At 47.6% G+C, this 22,500-nt stretch overlaps 1 protein-coding gene across 1 annotated transcript in view; it reads right to left on the bottom strand.

Annotated features, from left to right (window-relative positions):
* Positions 1-22,500, bottom strand: part of LOC311323662 (transcription factor COE3) — a gene marked incomplete at both ends in the record, with an annotated part of 106,883 nt that overhangs the window by 20,536 nt on the left and 63,847 nt on the right. The window contains 5 exons of the mRNA XM_084455950.1: positions 1,063-1,151; positions 11,728-11,854; positions 12,675-12,808; positions 16,721-16,838; positions 16,979-17,060. Coding sequence (XP_084312076.1) covers positions 1,063-1,151; positions 11,728-11,854; positions 12,675-12,808; positions 16,721-16,838; positions 16,979-17,060 — 550 coding nt within the window. The remainder of the gene's footprint in view (positions 1-1,062; positions 1,152-11,727; positions 11,855-12,674; positions 12,809-16,720; positions 16,839-16,978; positions 17,061-22,500) is intronic.

The raw sequence follows: 22,500 nt of genomic DNA, 5'->3' as shown, positions 1-22,500 counted from the left end.
AGTATCAATTTACAAATAAACTGCTTTTTTGGTGACTGGATCTCAGATGTCAGATTTTGATAAATGGTTTCAATTTGGCAGCTGCTTTAGACTGTCGAGCCCCATCTGATCGTGTCCCTCTCTCCACCAGTTTGCTGCCTGAAAGAATCTAACTCAGTTAGCATCGCACCTTTTTAGAGGGGAAAATAATCTTTTCATACTAACCAGGCGGCAAACTGCCCAGGGCACATGCTGCCTGGTTGCTTTCTTGGCCCTGCTTAATATGTGTGTGTGTGTGTGTGTGTGTGTGTGTGTGTGTGTGTGTGTGTGTGTGTGTGTGTGTGTGTGTGTGTGTGTGTGTGTGTGTGTGCGTGTGTGTGTGTGTGCGTGCGTGTGTGTGTGTGTCTGTCTGTGTGTCTGTGTGTCAGTGTGTCAGTGTGCGTGCATGCTTGCGTGTACAGTGTGTCTGTGTCTGTGTCTGTGTGCATGCACATGTCAGTGTGTGTGCGCATACTTTGTGTGATTGAAGGGGTGTGTTGCGAAATGCTCAATGCACATATGTCTGTGGACACTCTGAACACACACTCTCCATAATGTTGTTACACTTGTGTATTGACCAGCAAAACAGAATCTAACCAGACCAGCAAACCAGAATCTAACCAGACCAGCAAACCAGAATCTAACCAGACCAGCAAACCAGAATCTAACCAGACCAGCAAAACAGAATCTAACCAGACCAGCAAAACAGAATCTTTCCAAAACCACAGAGCCAGAAGCCATAAACACCTGTTTCCAGTTTTGAAACTTATCAGAACAATATAACACTTGGCATTACTGTCTGTTTTTAGAGCCAGGTTTAAATTGAGTGGAACAAATCAATCCAATTAAATCTTAAATTTAATCCTCTGTAAAATGCCCCAAACTATAGATTGTTTTTATCCTTTAATCTGGGTGGTTTTTCGGGTCCCAATAGAGGTTTTCGTCAGTGCAGATTTTCCCTCTAGGTAGAAGTTAGCCTCAAGTAGAAGTGATTCTTGATAAGTGCGTTTAGGGTCAACCTGATCAGACTAAATATCCACTGACCTTCGGTAATCTCTCTGGGTCTCCGGGGTGTCGAGGGATGACCTTCTGTAGTCTCTGGAAGCCGTAGTCGATGGTGGGCTCATTCAAGGCTAGAAACAGAGAAGGATTCATAGTTAGAACGCAAAAGGCATCATTCTTTTAGAACACACATTAAATAGAAATTAGAAAAAATGAATTTACTGAATTCACTCTGTACGCCTCTGTAGGCTGTATGAAACCTTACTGTATGAAAGCGTCATGTCACCCGTTAGCTCTGTAACTCCCCTGTCTGGCCACCTTGCCCCAAACACATGTCTCATAATAGCCTTGAGTCTATCGGCCAAGTGTCAGTTGATCTATCTCTTCTCACCATCACGTCTCTCTCTCTCTCTCTCTCTCTCTCTCTCTGTTTATTAAGTGTGAGACCTTACGCTCAAGCTGTCCCAGTCGCTAGCGCCTTCTCAGTCTCACACTCCTAACTAATTCAATTGCACTTCCCTTCACTCTAGCCCTCTTTTTTTATTTCATTCTCCTCCTGCAAACAACGTAATCTCCATCTCTTCTCCTCTCAATATGGAGTGGGGAGGGGACACACACCCGAAAACCAGCTATGGGAGATATCCCTCCATAATCAAGCCCATTAATCATAAAAGGCTGTCAAATTTGACTTTGGGGACAATTTGTCAGCCTTCTTGCCTGCTCTGCTTTTGTCACTGGTGGCTCTTGTATCCTGTGAGTATGATTGACACACCAAATGCCGGTGAGTAGAATAGCTAGTTTGCGCTAATATGCATAACCGGCGCTTTCATGAATAAGAATGGGGTGGCGACGTCTGCACAGGGGTCTCTTTCAAAGGCCTCGCTGCCATTTGTCGCGAGCCGCAAATAGATGTTATTACCATTATAACAATATTTGTTTTCTTTCCCCGGGAATGGGCGCCTGTGAGCTGCTAAATCTAATTTGTCGAGGCCCGTTTCAAACACAGCGGAGGAGAAAGGGGCTTTCGGTTCTTTCGGCTGAATGGGGATTTTATCTGAAGGGTGACGGAGCCTGAGACATGGCCTCTCCACAGGGGCTGCCATGTTGGATGTTAGCTTCTCGCTCAAAAGAGGGACCATGAAGGAGAAGCTAGATCCAAACTCCTTAATCTGGTCAATGGTCTGATCTCTCCATCGTTGTGGGATGAGGCAGGGATGCCACTTTGAACCCAACAAGATTTTTTGGAACACTGAGTCAGTGGGTCCATGGATTTGTGGGTCTATGCACCGTAGGCAGTAATCAAGAAACTAAATCACTTTTAGATGTCCCTAACACATAATCAAACACATACAGCCAGCACTGGGAATTATAGGAATTCAATGATTTGAAATAAAATAAATTAATTTACAGACAGAGAGAGAGAGAGAGGGAAAGAGAGAGAGAGAGAGAGAGGGGGGGGGAAAGAGATAATAGTAACGACAGTTGGAAGTGAAAGAAAGAGAATAAAAAAGCAATGGAGATGCACAGGGAGATCGCCAGAAAGAGAAAAAGCGGGAGTGAAAAAAAGAGAAAGCAATCTCATAACACCTGACCTCTCGACAGGGAGGGAGACAGAGAGAGAGAAAGAGAGAGAGAGAGAGAGAGAGAGAGAGAGAGGAAATCAGACATCTCTCCCACCATCACCACCACCACCGAGCCCCCAGAAATTAAGCCCATTACTTCCCCTTATTAAAATCCCCCCGCACTTTGACCCCAGCGCCCCATTGGCTGCCTGAAGGCCCCCTCGTCCTCCCAGCCAATCGATACGGCTGCCTCCTCGCAAAGAGCCTGAGTAATTGGAGAGCGCCGACGCGCTGCGCGAACCCTGACCCGCTACGCATTACACAGCCCGTATGAAGATAGATTGCCTGATTTAGTGTAAACATATGCTGCAATTCCAGCCATCAGTGCCACTTTCTCCATCGTAATTTGTATTGATTTGGGGTTTTTTCTGAGGCCCTAGCCATCTTTTGCGTCTTCACGGTGCCTGACGTGCAATTTTTTTTTCCCGAAACGGGGTAAAGATAATGCAGTTCTGTGGGAAAAAGAGGCGAAAGAGTGAGAGAGAGAGAGAAAGAGGGAAAGAGGGCTAGAGAGCAAAACGGACTGAGCTAAAGCTGAGGAGAAAGAGAGGAGAGAATGAGAAGAGAAAGTTAATATTTAGTATCAATATTAATTTAACTATCGTATTTATTGTTCTCAATTTTAATCTCTCTCTCTCTCTCTCTCTCTCTCTCTCTCTCTCTCTCTCTCTCACACTAAAGTGACCCAGCAGTCTTGTTATTACAGTAGATGACCACTTCACTGGGGCGTAACAGAGAGAAGTGGAATGGACTTCACATCCAGCGCCACACGCAGAGTCAGCCAGGGTCTCGTTAGAAGGACAGTCATTCCAGAAGAATTATGGAAGACAGGAAAACACGATCTTAAAAGATTTAACCCGTGTGATCAAGTCACCGTCGGCTCTATTCCAGACCATAATACCGCCAGAGAACATGCCTGGCCTCAGTCAGAAGTGTTACAGAGTGAGACTGAGGTATAATAACAAGGTCAGAGTGATCAGAGCCAGACCTCTCACCCCTGCTCTCAAACAGGATGGCTCAAATGGTGTGCTGCACAGTCATGCTGGAAAAATAGCTACAACTTGCAAGACTTTCCAGCAGCCAAAAGCCCCAGCTGAACAAAAAAGCGAATCCAGAGGTAAAAAGTGCTAATTGTGTGGTCAATAAACTGTTCAAAAACCGTGTTCTTTGGAAAAACTGACTTGTTGCTGGTCTGCAAATTCCCAATGTGGGATATTTCCAAATAAGCTGTAGTTATGATATGACAAAATGAGCTATGTGATCTAATGTTGTAAGTGTGCTGACTGAGCATTTTAGTCTGCACTAATCACATAAGCTATGCATGACCAGTCAGCCGTTTTTAGGGCTACTGAGTGAGGGCAGGTCCCCAGAGAAATCCTTATTTTTCTTGTCTCCTTTACTTCCTGGTTACTGATAAGTGTAGAACAGTATGAGCGCTGCTTTCTGACATATTCTGTCACTTTCATGTCTTTGCAAGAATCATGCTAATTACTCCACACACAAACCTTTTCTGTTTCTGTTCATTTCTCTCGGCTTCCAAACTGTATTGTACCTCACCTTGTAGGGTGAGGGTTAGGGTTAGGGTTAGGGTTAGGGTTAGGGTTAGGGTTAGGGTTAGGGTTAGGGTTAGGGTGAGGGTATACAGTACTTGTATAAGAAAAGAGAGTACAGAAGCTGGCTAAGATGACTGGAACATGGTCATAGCCTCACAACCCTTCCTCATCAGTCTCACGGGTAGTTAGAACTCAGGCTGCCAAAGTCTTCAAGGGTTCACATGCTTCAGAGGAGTGTGTATACATTATCTTAGCATATGTTTACATCCTCATACTCAAACGTGTTTACTTCTACAGTATTTACATTCTATTTTCCATTTATATTTTTTCTCAAAGCTGCCGGCCTCAAACCACTTGAGTAGGAATCTGTTTTTCTACTCTGCTGATGCCGTACATATTTACCAGACAGAGTCCTGGGGATGGAATATGCACTTCAGGGATCCCTTCTCACCTTTACATTTTGCTTTTCTTTTCACTTCAGTGATGTCCTTGTTGAAGGCACAGGCATGTCCCCACTGAGGCCTCCATCTCTCAACCACAAATCTCCACTATCCGGCTCTGCCACTCATACATAGCCTCTCCGTGGCTTTTCTTATATTGAACTTATCATTTCAAATGGAGTCCATATTCCATATGAAACATACCATCGAGCTCCATCTCCCCATCTCCCCCGACGGGCTCTCTGTCGGAATGGGGAAGGATTTGAGGCAGTTTCGATCCCAGAGCAACATGTGCTGCAAATTTCTGTCTCTATTCATTTCATGATTGATGCAGGTCATTGCTGCGTTTGGCCCCATTGCCAGCGGATATGTGTTGCAGATAATTCCGCCACTTCCTTCTGGGGGAAAGAATTGACAGATGCACAGTGCGGTGAGCCTTAAGTGGATGGACTGATTTGTTTTGCTCTGTTCTGCTTTAGCCTGTCAAATGGCGCTGTGTGCGCTGTCTGCTGGGGTTTGTGGGGTCCGACCTGTTGACAAGCATCTAAAGCCCCCTGGTTGTGCACTTGCACAATGCTATTGATCTCCCCTTTTATCCCCCCCCCCTTACCTCAACTTGACTCAAAACAGGATCATATTACAGCACACAGGAATGCACAATGGAAAACACGCTTACTGGGTTAGCATCCTATACTTGAATAGACCGCTACATGTTTGAATACAAGCAACGCAGGCGCTCACTGTGAAGCCTGCATACAGTACAGTCTGCTCAAGCATGCGCATACAGACACTAATACCACACATGCACACCGCACACACCCTTTAAGACTGAGAGCATGGAAAAGAGAAATTCAAAGCGAGAGGCTTGATCAATCCCCACAGCCTACCGCCCCTGCCCAGCCCCCCTTCAATCCCCACAGCCCCCCGCCCCTGCCCTGCCCAGCCCCCCTTCAATCCCCACAGCCTACCGCCCCTGCCCTGCCCAGCCCCCCTTCAATCCCCACAGCCTACCGCCCCTGCCCAGCCCCCCTTCAATCCCCACAGCCCCCCGCCCTGCCCAGCCCCCCTTCAATCCCCACAGCCCCCCGCCCTGCCCAGCCCCCCTTCAATCCCCACAGCCCCCCGCCCCTGCCCAGCCCCCCTTCAATCCCCACAGCCCCCCGCCCCTGCCCAGCCCCCCTTCAATCCCCACAGCCCCCCCCCCCTGCCCTGCCCTGCCCCCCTTCAATCCCCACAGCCCCCCGCCCCTGCCCTGCCCCCCTTCAATCCCCACAGCCCCCCGCCCCTGCCCTGCCCCCCTTCAATCCCCACAGCCCCCCCCCCCTGCCCTGCCCTGCCCCCCTTCAATCCCCACAGCCCCCCGCCCCTGCCCTGCCCCCCTTCAATCCCCACAGCCTACCGCCCCCGCCCTGCCCCCCTTCAATCCCCACAGCCCCCCGCCCCTGCCCTGCCCCCCTTCAATCCCCACAGCCCCCCGCCCCTGCCCTGCCCCCCTTCAATCCCCACAGCCCCCCGCCCCTGCCCTGCCCAGCCCCCCTTCAATCCCCCCAGCCTACCGCCCCTGCCCTGCCCCCCTTCAATCCCCACAGCCTACCCCCCCTGCCCAGCCCCCCTTCAATCCCCACAGCCCCCCGCCCCTGCCCTGCCCAGCCCCCCTTCAATCCCCACAGCCCCCCGCCCCTGCCCAGCCCCCCTTCAATCGATGCTCATAGAAATTTCATGAACTTTAAAGTGTGATTGACAGGCAGACAGGCCCGGCCCAGACGCAGCACACTGGTCTCTTTAAAGTGGAGCACCACCAGGGAAGATGAAGGAGCTCTCCCCCTCTCCAAACACACACTTTTAATTAAGACTAAAACACTTGGCCTTTATGGCAACAATTAGCTCCAGTGAGCAACTCCACTTGACCTCCATCTACCCCCCTGCTGACATTGAATTGGGAAGAAGATGAAATGGACCACACCTGACTTTCAGTGGGAATCATAGTTATCTTATCAGTGAAATGGAATGTGCATTTGCATAGCTTTGAGATGCAAATGGACTTGAATGTATTTCTACTTTGCAACTCCCGTTCTGATGTCAATGGGACATTTACAGGTCTCAATTGTGGTGTCAGCCCCAAGTCACTTAGTGGCTATCACATATATTTATGCTACACTAATGAATCAACACGTTGTACTTGTTCCACATCTTTGATCTACAGATAGAAGATCCAATTTTAATAGACAGAACAGGGTTCTCCACCAAGGGAGTTCCCCTATCCCCTACAGAGACATGCCACATTTCATAATCAAAGACTATAAGATCTGCATGAACGTTTTGAGGAGGAAGACTTGTGGAACTAATGTCAGATAATTAGCGTTTCTGTGGGGGCATTTTAGGCTGTTACTCAAAAAATAATAACCGCTCAGGTGGGGGCCGATTTCTTTGAGGCACACTTCCCAGCCTTGTCACTCAGGTCTAATCAAGGCATCGAGGAGGTAATTATTCACTCTAGCTGATTAACATATCTAGCTGGAGAAGCGGATGCACGCTCTAATCACAGGGGTTGTGTCACTGGTGGATCTCACAGGAGCCAGCGCAGGCAGCAGAAGGGAGTGGGTGTGTTTCTGTCACCTCCACTTCACTCTCCTGCACTATAGGACAAAGATCTATGTGATGTTCCACCACGTTTATATGAAGTAGGAAATGCTTGATCTGTGGCCTCTAGTGCAGTGCTTTCAGCCCATAGAGGGGGTTCAGCCCATAGAGGGGGTTCAGCCCATAGAGGGGGTTCAGCCCATAGAGGGGGTTGCATGGTCCCATAGAGGGGGTTCAGCCCATAGAGGGGGTTGCATGGTGCTCAGCCCATAGAGGGGGTTGCATGGTGCTCAGCCCATAGAGGGGGTTGCATGGTGCTCAGCCCATAGAGGGGGTTGCATGGTGCTCACAAATCTACTGTTCAACAAAACATATCTAGAGTAGCGCACATGCTCAGTGACTTTATCTCCTCCTACACAATACTGGACATGCAATGTGATACTGTGCATGATGGAGGATAATTGTTTTCATATGTAACAGTGACAGTAATTAAACAATAAAAACAGAACTCAATTAGTGAGTTTAAAGTACTTCAAAGGTGTCAGAAAGGGAGATAGAGAGAGAGAGAGAGAGAGAGAGAGACCAAACCAAATTGAGTAGGTTAAATAATTTACCGAGGTTCAGGTTCAATTCAGCACTATGGCAAAACCAAGGTATAACTTTCGCTTCTTTGTTACATGTTCACAAGACCTTTAGCATATGGTATGGAACGTTTTACTAATGCTTTCCATCTGTTCATGAATGAGAGAGAGAGAGAGAGAGAGAGAAAGAGAGAGAGAGAGAGAGAGAGAGAGAGAGAGAGAGAGAGAGGGAAGAAAGGTACAAAGTGGACCATTGTTTCTCCTCACAGTGATAGGAACACTAGCCCTGCCCAAAGCAGGAATATGCCCTCTGAGGAAACAGCGCCTGCCCATGCTGCTAGCCTCTAGTGGTGTTTTAAATGGGGCCTGTGTTGATGTGGGTGCCAGAAGCTTTGTACGCCGCACAACAACTAAGTTCTTTAGCCAGGTCCCTCCCTCTCTGCCCACGGCTGCCGTCTTTTTCCGAATAACCTCATCCGAACCAACACCGGGACGATTGTCATACCTCAAACTAGCTGTAAAATCCATCTACACACTTTAAGCCTGCCATTCCACCCCTGTCCTGTTCTAACCCTGGAGCAGTGCTGCTCTAATGAGGGCTGTCAGAGTGTCTCATTCTCTAAGCATGGTGCTTGTCTCCTGATCCTTCTGCTCAACATCTGAGACCATACAAAAACAGATGAACAAATTGATTGTTTAATGCCTCTAATCTACTGTACAGTAGACAGGGAAGTAAAGCATCAAACCTTTACGAAAGATACTACACCGCATAACACATGACTGTCGTCTAGCCATTTTGTGGAGTAGTTGAAATTACATTTTATGCGTGTGATGTGTGCCAAATCTAGCCTTCGGATATAAATCCACGCCTTTCTAGGTCCTACTGGGGTGTCTATGAGCCACAGTCCTCACCACACAGTGGTGCCACACCTCTCCTGCTGCTACACCCCACGGGTTTGTGCTGAGGGGGATGTGGACATGTTGAGGCTTGCCAGGGGCTGCCCCAGAGGTTGGAGCCCCCCAGGCTAGTGAAATAATGGCCCTCAGCTCAAGCTAGAACCATACATCACTTTATGACACGCAGTAGATCCAGCCAGAACAATACGTGTGTGTGTGGGGGGGGGGGGGGGGGGGGGGGGGGTTATACACGGGTACACCTTCCAGACAAAAGAAAAATACAATCATCAATTGAATTAATATTATCTTTGCAATCAAACTGTCCAACATTACCTATTATTCCTACCACCCGGTGTAAAAGTGGACAGTTTGGTGATCATGGTCGTCTGTAGCTACAAAAAGAGCAATAGTGATAAATGTAGTAGTAGTAACAGCAGCAGCAGTAGTAGTAGCAGTAGTAGTAGTAGTAGTAGTAGTAGTAGTAGTAGTAGTAGTAGTAGCAGTAGTACTGTAGTTGTAGTAGCAGTACTAATATTTTAGCAGTGGTAATTCTAGCAGAGTTGGTTCTGCAGTGGTAGTAGCAGTAGCAGTATCATGGTGCTAGTATTTAGTGGGGCCTGTTAAATCGGCCAGGGAGGTGCTGGATCCATGCTGCCAGGCTCACTGCTTGTAATGCATAGATCAATGTGGCCTATGGGGAAGCAGAATCGATGGGTGCTGAGTTATTGCAGTACTTGGCCACTGATTTTTAGAGAGCTGTGTTTTCCCAGGAAAGTCAATACCTCCAGGCTTCTCTCATTAATTTCAGCCCCTCCCCTCCTGCAGCTGCACCCGGGGATATACAGCCCCAGAGAGAGACTGGGAGTCTGGGGGAGAGACGGAGGAGAGAGGGGGAGGGAAGGGGAGAGGAGGGGGAGGGAGTACTATAGGGAGGGGAAGAAGAGAGAGAGTGGGAGGGAAGGAGTGACTGGACAGGGAAAGGAAAGGATAGAGAGATGACTGGAAGTAGGAGGAAGGAAAGAGAGATGGAGGGTGGAGAAAAGGGTGGGTAGAGGAACCCTAAACCTGGCCTTGAACTGAGCGTGTAAAGAAAGAATGAGAATTGTGTGAAAATGTCTTGAAATATCATTAAGGACAATTTCTTAAATGCAGAAAAATGTTTGATAATTTGGGCGGCATAATACTACAACTGATGTGTGCCTATATGACAACAAAGCACTTTGACATCATGTTCTCCAGGCGCAGAGCAACATTCACAACGGTCGTTTGCCCCAAGGAGTTGTACATTACTGTAGTTCCTTCTCATTGTACTGTTATGCTTGCCCTCAGCAACACTTTTGCTGCTAACGAGAGAGAGAAAGAGAGAGAGAGAGAGAGAGAGAGAGGGAGGGAGGGAGGGAGGGAGAGAGAGACAGAAAGAAGGAAACTTGTTTGTACACGCCTCTGTTACTGTATTACTGCCATCTTCACATCTCTATGATGCTAATCTGTGCCAATGTGTTTATTCATCAGCAGTTCAGATTAGAGTCGAGAAAAATACTTCTCTGAGGTATTTCACGATAACATTTTCGATGTCATAACACACAGCTTTCTCTACAATGTCCCAGATTTGAAACTCAACCCTGATAAAGGAAGACTATTTTTGAGGAGGAAAAGCTCTGAACTCACAGCTATATCTCTGGCCTCCTGAAGTTCCCTGGAGGAAATTACATCATGAGACAGGATGCATTATCTTATCCTGGTCAATTATACACAGCTTGTCTGTTTAGTATTTAAAAGCCTCGCCTCATTTTGCATTCATGAATATAACACACTCTTGGCACAATAAATAGGCCTCGGAAATGCACACTGACGCATTCCCTATCTTAAAATATGTATGTGTACATCAGATTAACTGTTGATGTGTGCATAATATGGCCTCCATTCTGGCAGGAAGAACGAGAGACTTAAGAGACTTACAAGAAATTGTACAATATGATGGTGCTGCCACCTGCTAATGTTTTGAACAGAAGCACCATCAGGGAAAGGGAGTTCTGTTGTTTTGCTATCAATCAAACCCAGTCAGATGTTGGTAATTTAATTATTGTACTTGAAATTAGTTCTGCTGACAATACGGTGAATCTTACGTTCAGCACTGAAGTATTTAAGTAATGATAGCTTGGATAGAGCTTTTCTGGGATATCCTTGGAGGGATATTCTCAACACGTTCCTGCCTGGGAGGACATATCCCTCAGCCTAATAGATGTGCCGAAGCCCGGTAACAACGGGGCTCTCTATTCACAACACACTCCCATAAAAGCAATACACTGAGCAAGTTGTCAGTCATATCGCCGATCGGAATCAGATATTAGCATTGCAAAAGGACGGTGGGAGTTCAGCTGGACCCGGGCGCTCCATTGTGAAGTTGTCTTTCCTCTGCTTTGTGCCGGCGCGTCAGAACGACCGGCGCTTTGAACAAAGCGAGGGGAGGAGACAGGGCGCGATAAAGCAGTGTTTAACAGACAGCCTCAACACCGTCCCCTCTTTCACACACAACTCACTGACATTTACTTATCACACTAAACAGACATCTATCTGACCTTTCTGCTACTTTGAATGGCATCTGGATATTCCGATGGAATAATCGGGAATGGTAAAAACCGATTTAAGGGAGTGATATTCCATTCTGATGGCAGTCATGGACGGACGTTAAAGTCTAGACACCAGACAATGGCTCCAAGGACAACCTGGGGAGCATCTTCAGGAGAAAGAGGGTGGAACTCAATGCCCTTCAACAAGGGAGATCGCGTTTACCACCTTGAAAAGACAGAGGGTTGAATGTAACCGCCGTCTCTTCAAAACATGATAGGTTCTATCAGAAAACTGCTCACTTTTAAAGTTCTTCTGTACATTGGCAGCTATTTACAAAGTGTTTACTTAAGCAGCTCAGAGCACAAAACAAGGGCCAGAACTACAACGTGGTGAGATTTCAGAAAGACAGGCACTGTAGCACGGAACGAGTGAAAGGGACGAGGCGAAGAGGAGGGAATCTTACCGGTGTAGACGAAGCGCCCTGGCGCCCCTTTGCAGAACTGCTTGGACTTGTAGGAGAGCGTGACCTCCACCACTCCCGGGATGTGACGAGGGGGCGTCTGGACCCGGATGGCATGGGGGGTGATAAGCTGTAACACACCAAGAGACACACACACACATACACGCACACACACACACACGCACACACACACATGCATAGTCTTGAGAACTGTGAACTGTGGGGGGCCAGGGTCAGAAGTCATGTAGGAAACGAGCAGTCCAACTCAACTACCCTGTTTATGAAGGCGTCTCAACCAGACTGGGGCTGCTTCATTGCTTTGATGACCCTAATCACCTCTCATACTGTAGTTGTCCCTCTGATGCGATTACCCACTTTCACCCTGATTACTGAACACTGACTAGGTATCATTACAATCTTCAAAAAGGCATGTCACAATTAGCACACACTCAAACCTAGGGCCGCTCACAGCACCGCCAATGCACTGGGAGGCAGTGGGATTGGAAGGAGTGTCATGAACAAAAGCCACACTGATCAATGTGTCTCCAGAGCGTGTGCGAGCAGTGGGCCAGGTGGGGCAGCTCCTGGCGTCTCCGAAGCAGGTGTTTCCACTCAGGATAGATTCAATATTTCATGGCCCTTATGCGCCGTGCCACGTCAAGATTCTGCACATCTACACAGAGTGGGCCCACAAATCTACATATTTCTGGAGACATCCAGATCTCTGAGCGCGGAGTTACACCTGGAGATGGAGGTGTGTTTGTACATTTGTGGACAGTATGTGTGTGTGTGTGTGTGTGTGTGTGTGTGTGTGTGTGTGTGTGTGTGTGTGTGTGACTGTGAATACAGAAAGAATGATAGAGAAAGAGAGAGACAGACAGACAAAGAGAGACAGAGAGAGAGAGAGAGAGAGAGAGAGAGAGAGAAAGAGAGAGAGAGTGACAGCTCACCTCACTCCAGACCAGCATAGTGCCAAAGACCACCTGCAGCCCATCAAAGAAGTTGTCCCCTATGATGATGACTGTGGCTCCTCCAGTCGTCCATCCCTCGCTGGGGCTGATGGCTTTGATGCAGGGGGTAGCTGCTTCGAAAACACAGACAGAGGGACCGGTATGAGTGATGCACATCACCACGGATCAGACTTAATTAACCCTTTTAATAAGACCACGTCACCGGCAACATTTAAAAAATATCTAATATTTAATAATATATTTTTTTTTTAAATCTAACAAATCTAAAAAATTCCTCACTCCAACACTTGCTGAAAGCTGAGAAACTGTGCTTTCTAGTATTATAGGGAAAATCCAATTTATATTCGAAATGTTGTCAATTTATTTTCAGGGTTAAAAGGGTTAAGGCCCGGGCTCAGAGGCCACAGGGATGAGTTTCTCAAGGGTGTCAAGGAGCATGTGACCAAATATCTTTATCATCCACTATCAACTGATATTACCCAAATGTTTTTGTTGTTTGTTTACAGATCTCTTACGACTGGTTTCCCATTGTATGAGGTAGTGCTGGCAGATATGTCAATTAGTAACTAATTACCAATGTGAAATTATAAATTTTTCGATCACAGAATCAATAAAGAGCTCGATACAAACATTCCTGTTGTCTCCTTGATGACCAGACAGTGGAGGCAATATGGAGACAGACAGGCTGACTGACTGACTCTCTGTCTCCAGCATATCTGGCCAAACAGGCACTCTGCCGTTCTAAGGGAAATGTGTCTTGTGATCAAACGGCTGCTGAGAAGTGAAGTGGGACTCTTTACCCTCGCTCTGCTACTACAACCAGAAGAGAAATAGAAGCATTGTTTTAAGACAAATCTGACCTGATATGATGGTTAATGATGCTAAGCAGTATTCATACTGTAACAATGCTGTATGTACTCTAGCTTTTGCTAATGTTAAAGAGACACTCTGTCAGTTTATAACTTGTTTATAATGTGTTTTTAACACATCCTTCTACTTTTACTACTAAGGAGCCAGACTGACAGATACCAGCCAAGTGCAGGGGGAGAGTTTCAGGACTCTGGTGTTAAATATAACTCAACTATGCCCTTTTTTATACATGTCATTTGAATTCATCAGGTGAAAGCAACATGGAGGTCCTCTTCACAATGTTTAACAGTTGCTGATGATGTTATTAGAGAACTAGGCTTTTCCCTGGTCGTCGACTGTCATCGTTATTAATTTCCAATTGTCACAACAGTAAACACGCACAGGGACAACCAAGGGAGATAACTGAATCAAACATAATGGCGTGAAACAGACTGTGGAAACTTTACGTTTGTCAAGAGGTGTGTGTGTGTGTGCGCGCGCACGTGTGTGTGTGTGTATGTGTGTGCGTTTGTGCATGCGTGTGCGTTTGTGCGTGTGTGTATGTGTGTGCGTTTGTGCGTGTGTGTGCGTTTGTGCATGTGTGTGTGTGTGTGTGTGTAGAGGGGGTGGCGGTCTGTGTGTGTGTGGGGGGGGGGGGGCGGTCTGTGTGTGTGTGTGTAGAGGGGGTGGGTGGTCTGTGTGTGTGGGGGGGGGGGGCGGTCTGTGTGTGTGTGGGGGGGGGGGGAGGGGTGGGCGGTCTGTGTGTGTGTGTGTGTGTGGGGTGGGCGGTCTGTTTCTGTGTGTGTGTGTGTGGGGGGGTACTGGTTGGCGTTGGATGTGTGGAACAAAGACAGGCGCAGATGTCGGATTTTATCGCCTCTGAAAACATCCCAATCTGTCTGAGCTGAGCTGCTGTGAGGTTCCTCTGCTCCCACTGCACTGATAGCCTCCGCGTCTGCATGGGGAGAAACGGAGAGCTGGCTGCAGTCAGACAGAGGTAGTGTCTCCGGGGGGGGGTGACCGAGGAGCACGGCCTCGCTGTGTGAATGTGGAAGTGACGGGTGAATCCCAACTCTCTGAGTTTTCCAACTCAGTAACTGAGCAAAGTTTTGTTTAACCCTTTTAACCCTGAAAATAAAGTGACAACATTTCGAATATTAATTGGATTTTCCCTATAATACGAGAAAGCGCAGTTTCTCAGTTTCAGCAAGTGTTGGAGTGAGGAATTTTTTAGGTTTGTTAGATTTTTTAAAAAATATTATTAAATATTTGTTAGATATTTTTAAAATGTTGCCGGTGACGTGGTCGTATTAAAAGGGTCTAAACTGGTGTGAGTTAGGTCTTACTCTAGCTAGGTACTGTAGGTAGACTGTACTATATTGTAGGTTAATGGGGGAAAGGTTTTAGTTTTACTTTTTGGTCACGTGTGTCTTTATGCTGTACGATGTGGCTCCAAGTAACGTCATAGCTGGAAACTACATGGGTGGATTTTATAGAGGGATGCAGGGGTGTTTTTTAAGGGCACTGCTAATAAATGTTACCACTTCAATGAAAATGTCATCACTCCTTTCCATGCTTCAGATGGTTCCATTAAGTCAAATAAGGAGCACTGTGCATTCAAGTTGGTTGACTTGTGAGGTAAGAGAAATGTGGAACTACTGTAGCCTGCCTCATAATGCTATTATATGCGGAAGAAGTGATGATGTTTTGGAGTGGAAGCAATCAAAGGAGAGAGAGAGAGAGAGAGAGAGAGAGAGAGAGAGAGAGAGAGTGTTCTACTGTAAGAAGACACCTTCCTCCCTCTATTTAGTGTCCTTCAGGAGTCTCAGAAGTCTCCCAGAAAGGCTAGTTTCCATGTGTGTATATAATGCCCCAGACTCACACGTGTATGTATATAATGCCCCAGACTCACACATGTATGTATATAATGCCCCAGACTCACACGTGTATGTATATAATGCCCCAGACTCACACATGTATGTATATAATGCCCCAGACTCACACATGTGTGTATATAATGCCCCAGACTCACACATGTATGTATATAATGCCCCAGACTCACACATGTGTGTATATAATGCCCCAGACTCACACATGTATATAATGCCCCAGACTCACACGTGTATGTATATAATGCCCCAGACTCACACGTGTATGTATATAATGCCCCAGACTCACACGTGTATGTATATAATGCCCCAGACTCACACGTGTATGTATATAATGCCCCAGACTCACACGTGTATGTATATAATGCCCCAGACTCACACGTGTATGTATATAATGCCCCAGACTCACACGTGTATGTATATAATGCCCCAGACTCACACATGTATGTATATAATGCCCCAGACTCACACGTGTATGTATATAATGCCCCAGACTCACACAGGACAGGCTGGGAAAACAGCACTACAAAAGTGGGAAACATGAACCTCTATGTGGAGCATGAGAATCTCCCGCCGCACAGCTATCGGTTTATACTGTGTTCTTCCTGTCTGTCTTCTACTCAGCCACGCCCATGGAGATAACACACACACCGCACATCCCTCCTTCTGGCTCCGCCTCCCTCAGCCACGCCCATGGAGATAACACACACACCGCACATCCCTCCTTCTGGCTCCGCCTCCCTCAGCCACGCCCATGGAGATAACACACACACCGCACATCCCTCCTTCTGGCTCCGCCTCCCTCAGCCACGCCCATGGAGATAACACACACACCGCACATCCCTCCTTCTGGCTCCGCCTCCCTCAGCCACGCCCATGGAGATAACACACACACCGCACATCCCTCCTTCTGGCTCCGCCTCCCTCAGCCACGCCCATGGAGATAACACACACACCGCACATCCCTCCTTCTGGCTCCGCCTCCCTCAGCCACGCCCATGGAGATAACACACACACCGCACATCCCTCCTTCTGGCTCCGCCTCCCTCAGCCACGCCCATGGAGATAACACACACACCGCACATCCCTCCTTCTGGCTCCGCCTCCCTCAGCCTTGCACCTGCTGCATGAATGTCTCCTCATTCCTCACAGAGTTCAATCCCCTTTACAGCAGATTAATTCCCCTTTGTACCAGTTTTGCCACATTGTCCAATGGCAGCAGGGTTCTAGGGTCAGGGTGGGGCTTAGGGCGAGGGTGAGGGGCACCGAGACTGCAAAAAGGCCTACCTTCAGAAGGATCCAGACGCCGGGCCCTTCTGCCATGTTTGGAGTTGTTGTGGACAAACATGTTGTCTGAGACGGCAAGCACATGGCCGTCAACGTTCACTGTAGTGGACACCACCACCTGTGAGGTAAATACGAACGTTAGGACATTCTGGTGTAATTGATTCATGAGCGAGCGTTTCCTACGCCATAGAACGCTTCATGATTTGGTGAGCCATGTTTGAGTTTTTGTGGAAACATGTTTCTCAAACATGTTCTTACCTGAAACCGCCTCATGTCTCGTGGGTTCCCTGCATTTTTCAAACAATTCTGATTGCATTTGAGGAAGAATTTCAGGAAGAATCTGGAAAAAAAGAAGAAAAAAACATATGCCAGGTCAATAAAAGTTTTTTTTCAAGCACTGAAACAGTTGTTAATACTGCATCTGAACAGTGGCTGATTTTAGAAGGGGAAAAATTATAACATGTTTTCCAGTTATAAAAAAAAAAAACTAAAGGGGTATCTTCAATACATTTCACACTGTCAATATTTCCTCCTACAAACACCTTTTTTTCTTTTTCACATATGACAATGACAGAAACAACACTCTCCAGACTTATGGTGTCTAATTTGTGTAGGGTTTTCCTTCTTTATGTCCAATCCCAGCTCCCATGTTTTGATTTAGTTGTATTTTTACAGCAGCAGAGGAGTATTGATTGTGAATGGATATCAATGAGGACGCCTGCTTGGTAATAACCCCATAGTTGCAAGCTAGACCCCTCACTATACCAGAAGAATGGATTGCTGTCTTAATGCATTTCCCAGCGCCTTGTAATCTCTGCACATCCATCTCTCGTACCATAAACCCACTATTTTGATGGAACGCTTTCTCTTTAATTGCCACATTATCACAATAATAATCCTGGCAGTTAACAACCGGCAAGGTCGCAGACAGGCATGTCACATTAACCAGGGGATAACCTCGTCCAATGGAGCCGTACACTTTTTTTTCCCCGTTTGCAAAGGATGCTGGGAGTCAAACGGAGAGCAGGCATAGCCAGGGAGATATAAATGGCGGCTGGTTGAAGCGAGCATTGATTTCTGCCTAATAAGACAGTAACAATATCTTTAAAAACACACAGTGGGAACCGAAGTGATTTTCTGAAACGCTCGATGAAAATGTATATTTAAACCTTCTCGAGTGATAGTGAAGTGATAGTAGAGTCGTGTAAATCAAAAGCTGTCTTGTTGCTTTAAGAAATATGGTCATTTTCTAATGACACACTGCTGAAAAAAAGAAGAAAAAAAGATGGCTACTCTATTTAGCGGGTATCGACTGAAACTCGATCTGGGGTGCACTGTAGGCTACTAATGCCCTTTATGGCAATGGAATACAATAATATGGGGAACCCATCCCCAAGCCCCATTCATATGATATTGGAGTCCTTGGGAGTAGAGATATGGATCAATAGGGATTGAATTAAAACGCAGCTGGAGACAAGGAGCTGGTAAGCGAACCAGCCATGCTGATATTAGAACAATGCTGGACTGAGCTGTGCAGTCGAATTGAACCAGAGCGCAGACAGACAGATAGACAGACAGTGAGAGAGAGAGAGAGAGAGAGAGAGAGAGAGAGAGAGTGAGAGAGAGAGAGAGAGAGAGAGAGAGAGAGAGAGAGAGAGCTTGGCACAGAGAATCCAGGACATACCCCCTTCATAGAAGCTTTGAGTAGTTCAGATCTCAAGATTCGGACGCATTTCAAACGACAAAAAATGGGTGGAAAAAAAATCTAGAATAAACACAAAAAGTTGAATCCACAGTAATAAGGGGTGAGGTCCGTAGAGAGGGGCTGGTGGAGAGGAGAGGAGGGGGGAGGAGAGGAGGGGAGAGGAGAGGAGGGGGATGGAGAGGAGAGGAGAGGAGAGGAGAGGAGAGGAGAGGAGAGGAGAGGAGAGGAGAGGAGAGGAGAGGAGAGGAGAGGAGAGGAGTGGGAGAAGAGGAGAGGAGTGGAGAGGAGGGGAGAAGAGGAGAGGAGAGGAGGGGGGAGGAGAGGAGTGGAGTGGAGAGGAGGGGGGAGGAGAGGAGAGGAGTGGAGTGGAGAGGAGGGGGAGGAGAGGAGAGGAGGGGGAGAAGAGGAGAGGAGTGGAGAGGATTGGGGAGGAGAGGAGAGGAGAGGAGGGGGGAGGAGAGGAGTGGAGAGGAGGGGGGAGGAGAGGAGAGGAGAGGAGTGGAGTGGAGAGGAGGGGGAGGAGAGGAGAGGAGGGGGAGAAGAGGAGAGGAGTGGAGAGGATTGGGGAGGAGAGGAGGGGGAGAAGAGGAGAGGAGTGGAGAGGAGGGGAGAAGAGGAGAGGAGTGGAGAGGAGGGGGAGGAGAGGAGAGGAGGGGGAGAAGAGGAGAGGAGTGGAGAGGATTGGGGAGGAGAGGAGGGGGAGAAGAGGAGAGGAGTGGAGAGGAGGGGGAGGAGAGGAGAGGAGAGGAGAGGAGGGGGAGAAGAGGAGAGGAGTGGAGAGGATTGGGGAGGAGAGGAGGGGGAGAAGAGGAGAGAAGTGGAGAGGAGGGGGAGGAGAGGAGAGGAGTGGAGAGGAGGGGGAGAAGAGGAGAGGAGTGGAGAGGAGAGGAGGGGGGAGGGAGCATGTGATGTGGATTCTCGGCGGCCCTAGCTTCTCCATCTGCCACTGGGCATGAGTTGACAAGGAATGTAAGATTCCAGGTCTCTCTCATGGAAGAACGGCAGAACATCAAAGCCCCGGTTCCCTTCGGAGTGTTGGAGAAAGATAGCACTTCTTCGGAAGTGGAGGGAGGAGTCTGTAGCTGCTTATAGACGACAAGAAGACAGAGGTTGGATGTTGATGGAGACTTGATCAAGAGCGAGAGGGTCTGGTTCAGGACCCAGAAGGTTTAGGAAGGGAATGACCGAGGTAGTCTTTCTCAATCCCTATCAATATGAGTGAAAGCACTTCATAACGTTGTTCTCCTTGCTTTGCCCATATCCACAATAATACATAATACAATATTGTAATAGAAAAGTAACACTTATAATGCTTATAAATGTAAAATGTTTATGATATCTACATCTAGATGAATATAAACTATATGGGTCTTCAATATAAAGTCTATATATACAGCATAATGAGAATACACCTGTTTTGTAATTCCAATGTATTTTGAAATCAGCATAATGCTACAGTATTTTAGGCTCGCTCCACTTCCTCTGCTTCCCCTTCCAGACTGGCACGGTGGGTTTTAATGTCCAGACTGGCACGGTGGGTTTTAATCTCAGTTTGTACCCGACACATGATGGAGAGACGTGATTATCCCATGAAGCGAGACGACAGGTACGAGGTATCGTATGTTTCACAGATTTTGGGCAGCCGCCCACGACGAAAAACATGGTAAATGGACTGCACTTACATAGCGCTTTTCCACCTTAGCGGCACTCAAAGCGCTTTACAATGGCCTCTCATTCACCCATTCACACACACGGTAGCTGCCATGCAAGGTGCTCATTCGGAGCAATTTGGGGTTAGGTGTCTTGCTCAAGGACACTTCGACATGTGAACAGTCAGAGCTGGGATTCGAACCACTGACCCTTCGATCATTGAACAACCCGCTCTACCAACTGAGCTACAGCCGCCCACAATTATGAGACTAACGGCTTAACCGCTCAGCCACCAAGCAAAAGTGCATAGATAAGAAAGCAGCACGGTTTAACTGTCCCTGTCTTTTTTCATATGATATCAGAGTACATTTAGTAGAAAATAGTGGGATGTTCCAATCTTTCTGGTAGTTTTTGTATAATCCTGCTATGTGACGGATAATACCGTTTTTTTGTTTGCTTCAACACTCAAATGAAAACCCGGGCCTTCGCGCTGCTGGACTGATACGTCACCGCTCGGCCACCGGAGAAGTAGATATGAAGGGAAGGAAGCTGGTCCAAGGATGGCAAATGTTGTTTTCTTTTAATTCCTGTATCCAACCAATGATTCTGATCCGCAACAAAATGTAGTGTTCTAACCTGGCCCACGCTACACCCCTCCACCTCTAACCTGGCCCACGCTACACCCCTCCACCTCTAACCTGGCCCACGCTACACCCCTCCACCTCTAACCTGGCTACACCCCTCCACCTCTAACCTGGCCCACGCTACACCCCTCCACCTCTAACCTGGCTACACCCCTCCACCTCTAACCTGGCTACACCCCTCCACCTCTAACCTGGCCCACGCTACACCCCTCCACCTCTAACCTGCCCCACGCTACACCCCTCCACCTCTAACCTGGCCCACGCTACACCCCTCCACCTCTAACCTGGCCCACGCTACACCCCTCCACCTCTAACCTGGCCCACGCTACACCCCTCCACCTCTAACCTGCCCACGCTACACCCCTCCACCTCTAACCTGGCCCACGCTACACCCCTCCACCTCTAACCTGGCCCACGCTACACCCCTCCACCTCTAACCTGCCCACGCTACACCCCTCCACCTCTAACCTGCCCACGCTACACCCCTCCACCTCTAACCTGGCTACACCCCTCCACCTCTAACCTGGCTACACCCCTCCACCTCTAACCTGGCCCACGCTACACCCCTCCACCGAGGTTCATGAAAATCGCTCTGTAGTTTTTGTATAATCCTGCTATGTGACGTGACGAACGAACAAACAAAATAACACACATGACAAAAAAATGTACCCTCCGCCAGCGGTCTCTGGGCGGAACCAATAACAAGTCATGGATCAGCCTAAATATGTTGTATTTGAAGGCTGGCAGGTACAGTATACAGCATTAGTAACACAATGACAATCACCTAAAGAATCCCAGCAAAAATCCTGTCAGTGCCTTTAAGAACAGCTCTCTGACCACTGAGCACCCGTCATCACGGCTCTATCTAGGAAAGAGAAACCAGGGGTTAACTTGTCTGTTCAACTCCTCCCTCCCTATAGAAAACTTATTAAAACACCATAAATAATGAATGTCCATCTACAGCTGGTTTTCTGTTATTAGTTCCAGAGGGTTCTTTCTGTCCAGCGGTCTCTCCTCAGCGGTCTCTCCTCTGCTCTTAAACAGTAGGTAAAGATAATGAGCGCATGGACGTTTCTGTTGCTAGCGTCACCTCATTAGGCCACCTAGAAATGTGTTACAGGAGAGATGTGTACAGTAGGCCTGTCAGACCATAGTGCGTGAGTTTGCCCTCTGATCTCTGATCTGATCTGAGCCTAAATGCCTTGCTCTACTAGTGGGGATCCCAGTATGGATAGATGGCTAATTGTGACCAAATTTGACCAAATGAAGTGGTTTTGAGAATCTCACCAGAATCTAAATAAAACGTCCTGTTCAGCTACCAGGTGTCTCCCATGAATCCCTGGGAGAAATGGTGCAGCCTGGTCTGTCATGGTGAACCCTTACCCTTTGTCTTGGGAGAAAGAATGGGAACACCTAAAAAGCAGTGAGTCTCAATGAGAGACACATTACACACCGTGAATAGTTTACAGGGGCAGGATTTGTGGAGAGATAAGACGCATTGGGAATAAGTAAGTGTGACTTCAACATCATTTTCATCACTAGGTTGTGAGGTCCACTAAAAATGATGTCATCCCACAGCCACACCCATAGCACTATACTGTAGCAATTACGTCTGACTCAAATTACAAGACCCTACAGACTCCCTATAACACACACACACACACACACGCACGTGTGCACCCACCCACACACACACTCGCACAGACACACACACACACACACTTGTCTGGCTTTGAATGGTGTGTAAGGATTGGGGATGCTCCCTCCATGCTCATAGGACA

This window comes from Borostomias antarcticus (genome assembly GCF_949987555.1).
Source record: "Borostomias antarcticus genome assembly, chromosome: 22".
NCBI classification, from domain to species: domain Eukaryota; kingdom Metazoa; phylum Chordata; class Actinopteri; order Stomiiformes; family Stomiidae; genus Borostomias; species Borostomias antarcticus.
Note: the sequence above shows the minus strand (reverse complement) of the source record. Positions and strands in the feature narration are given on the sequence as shown.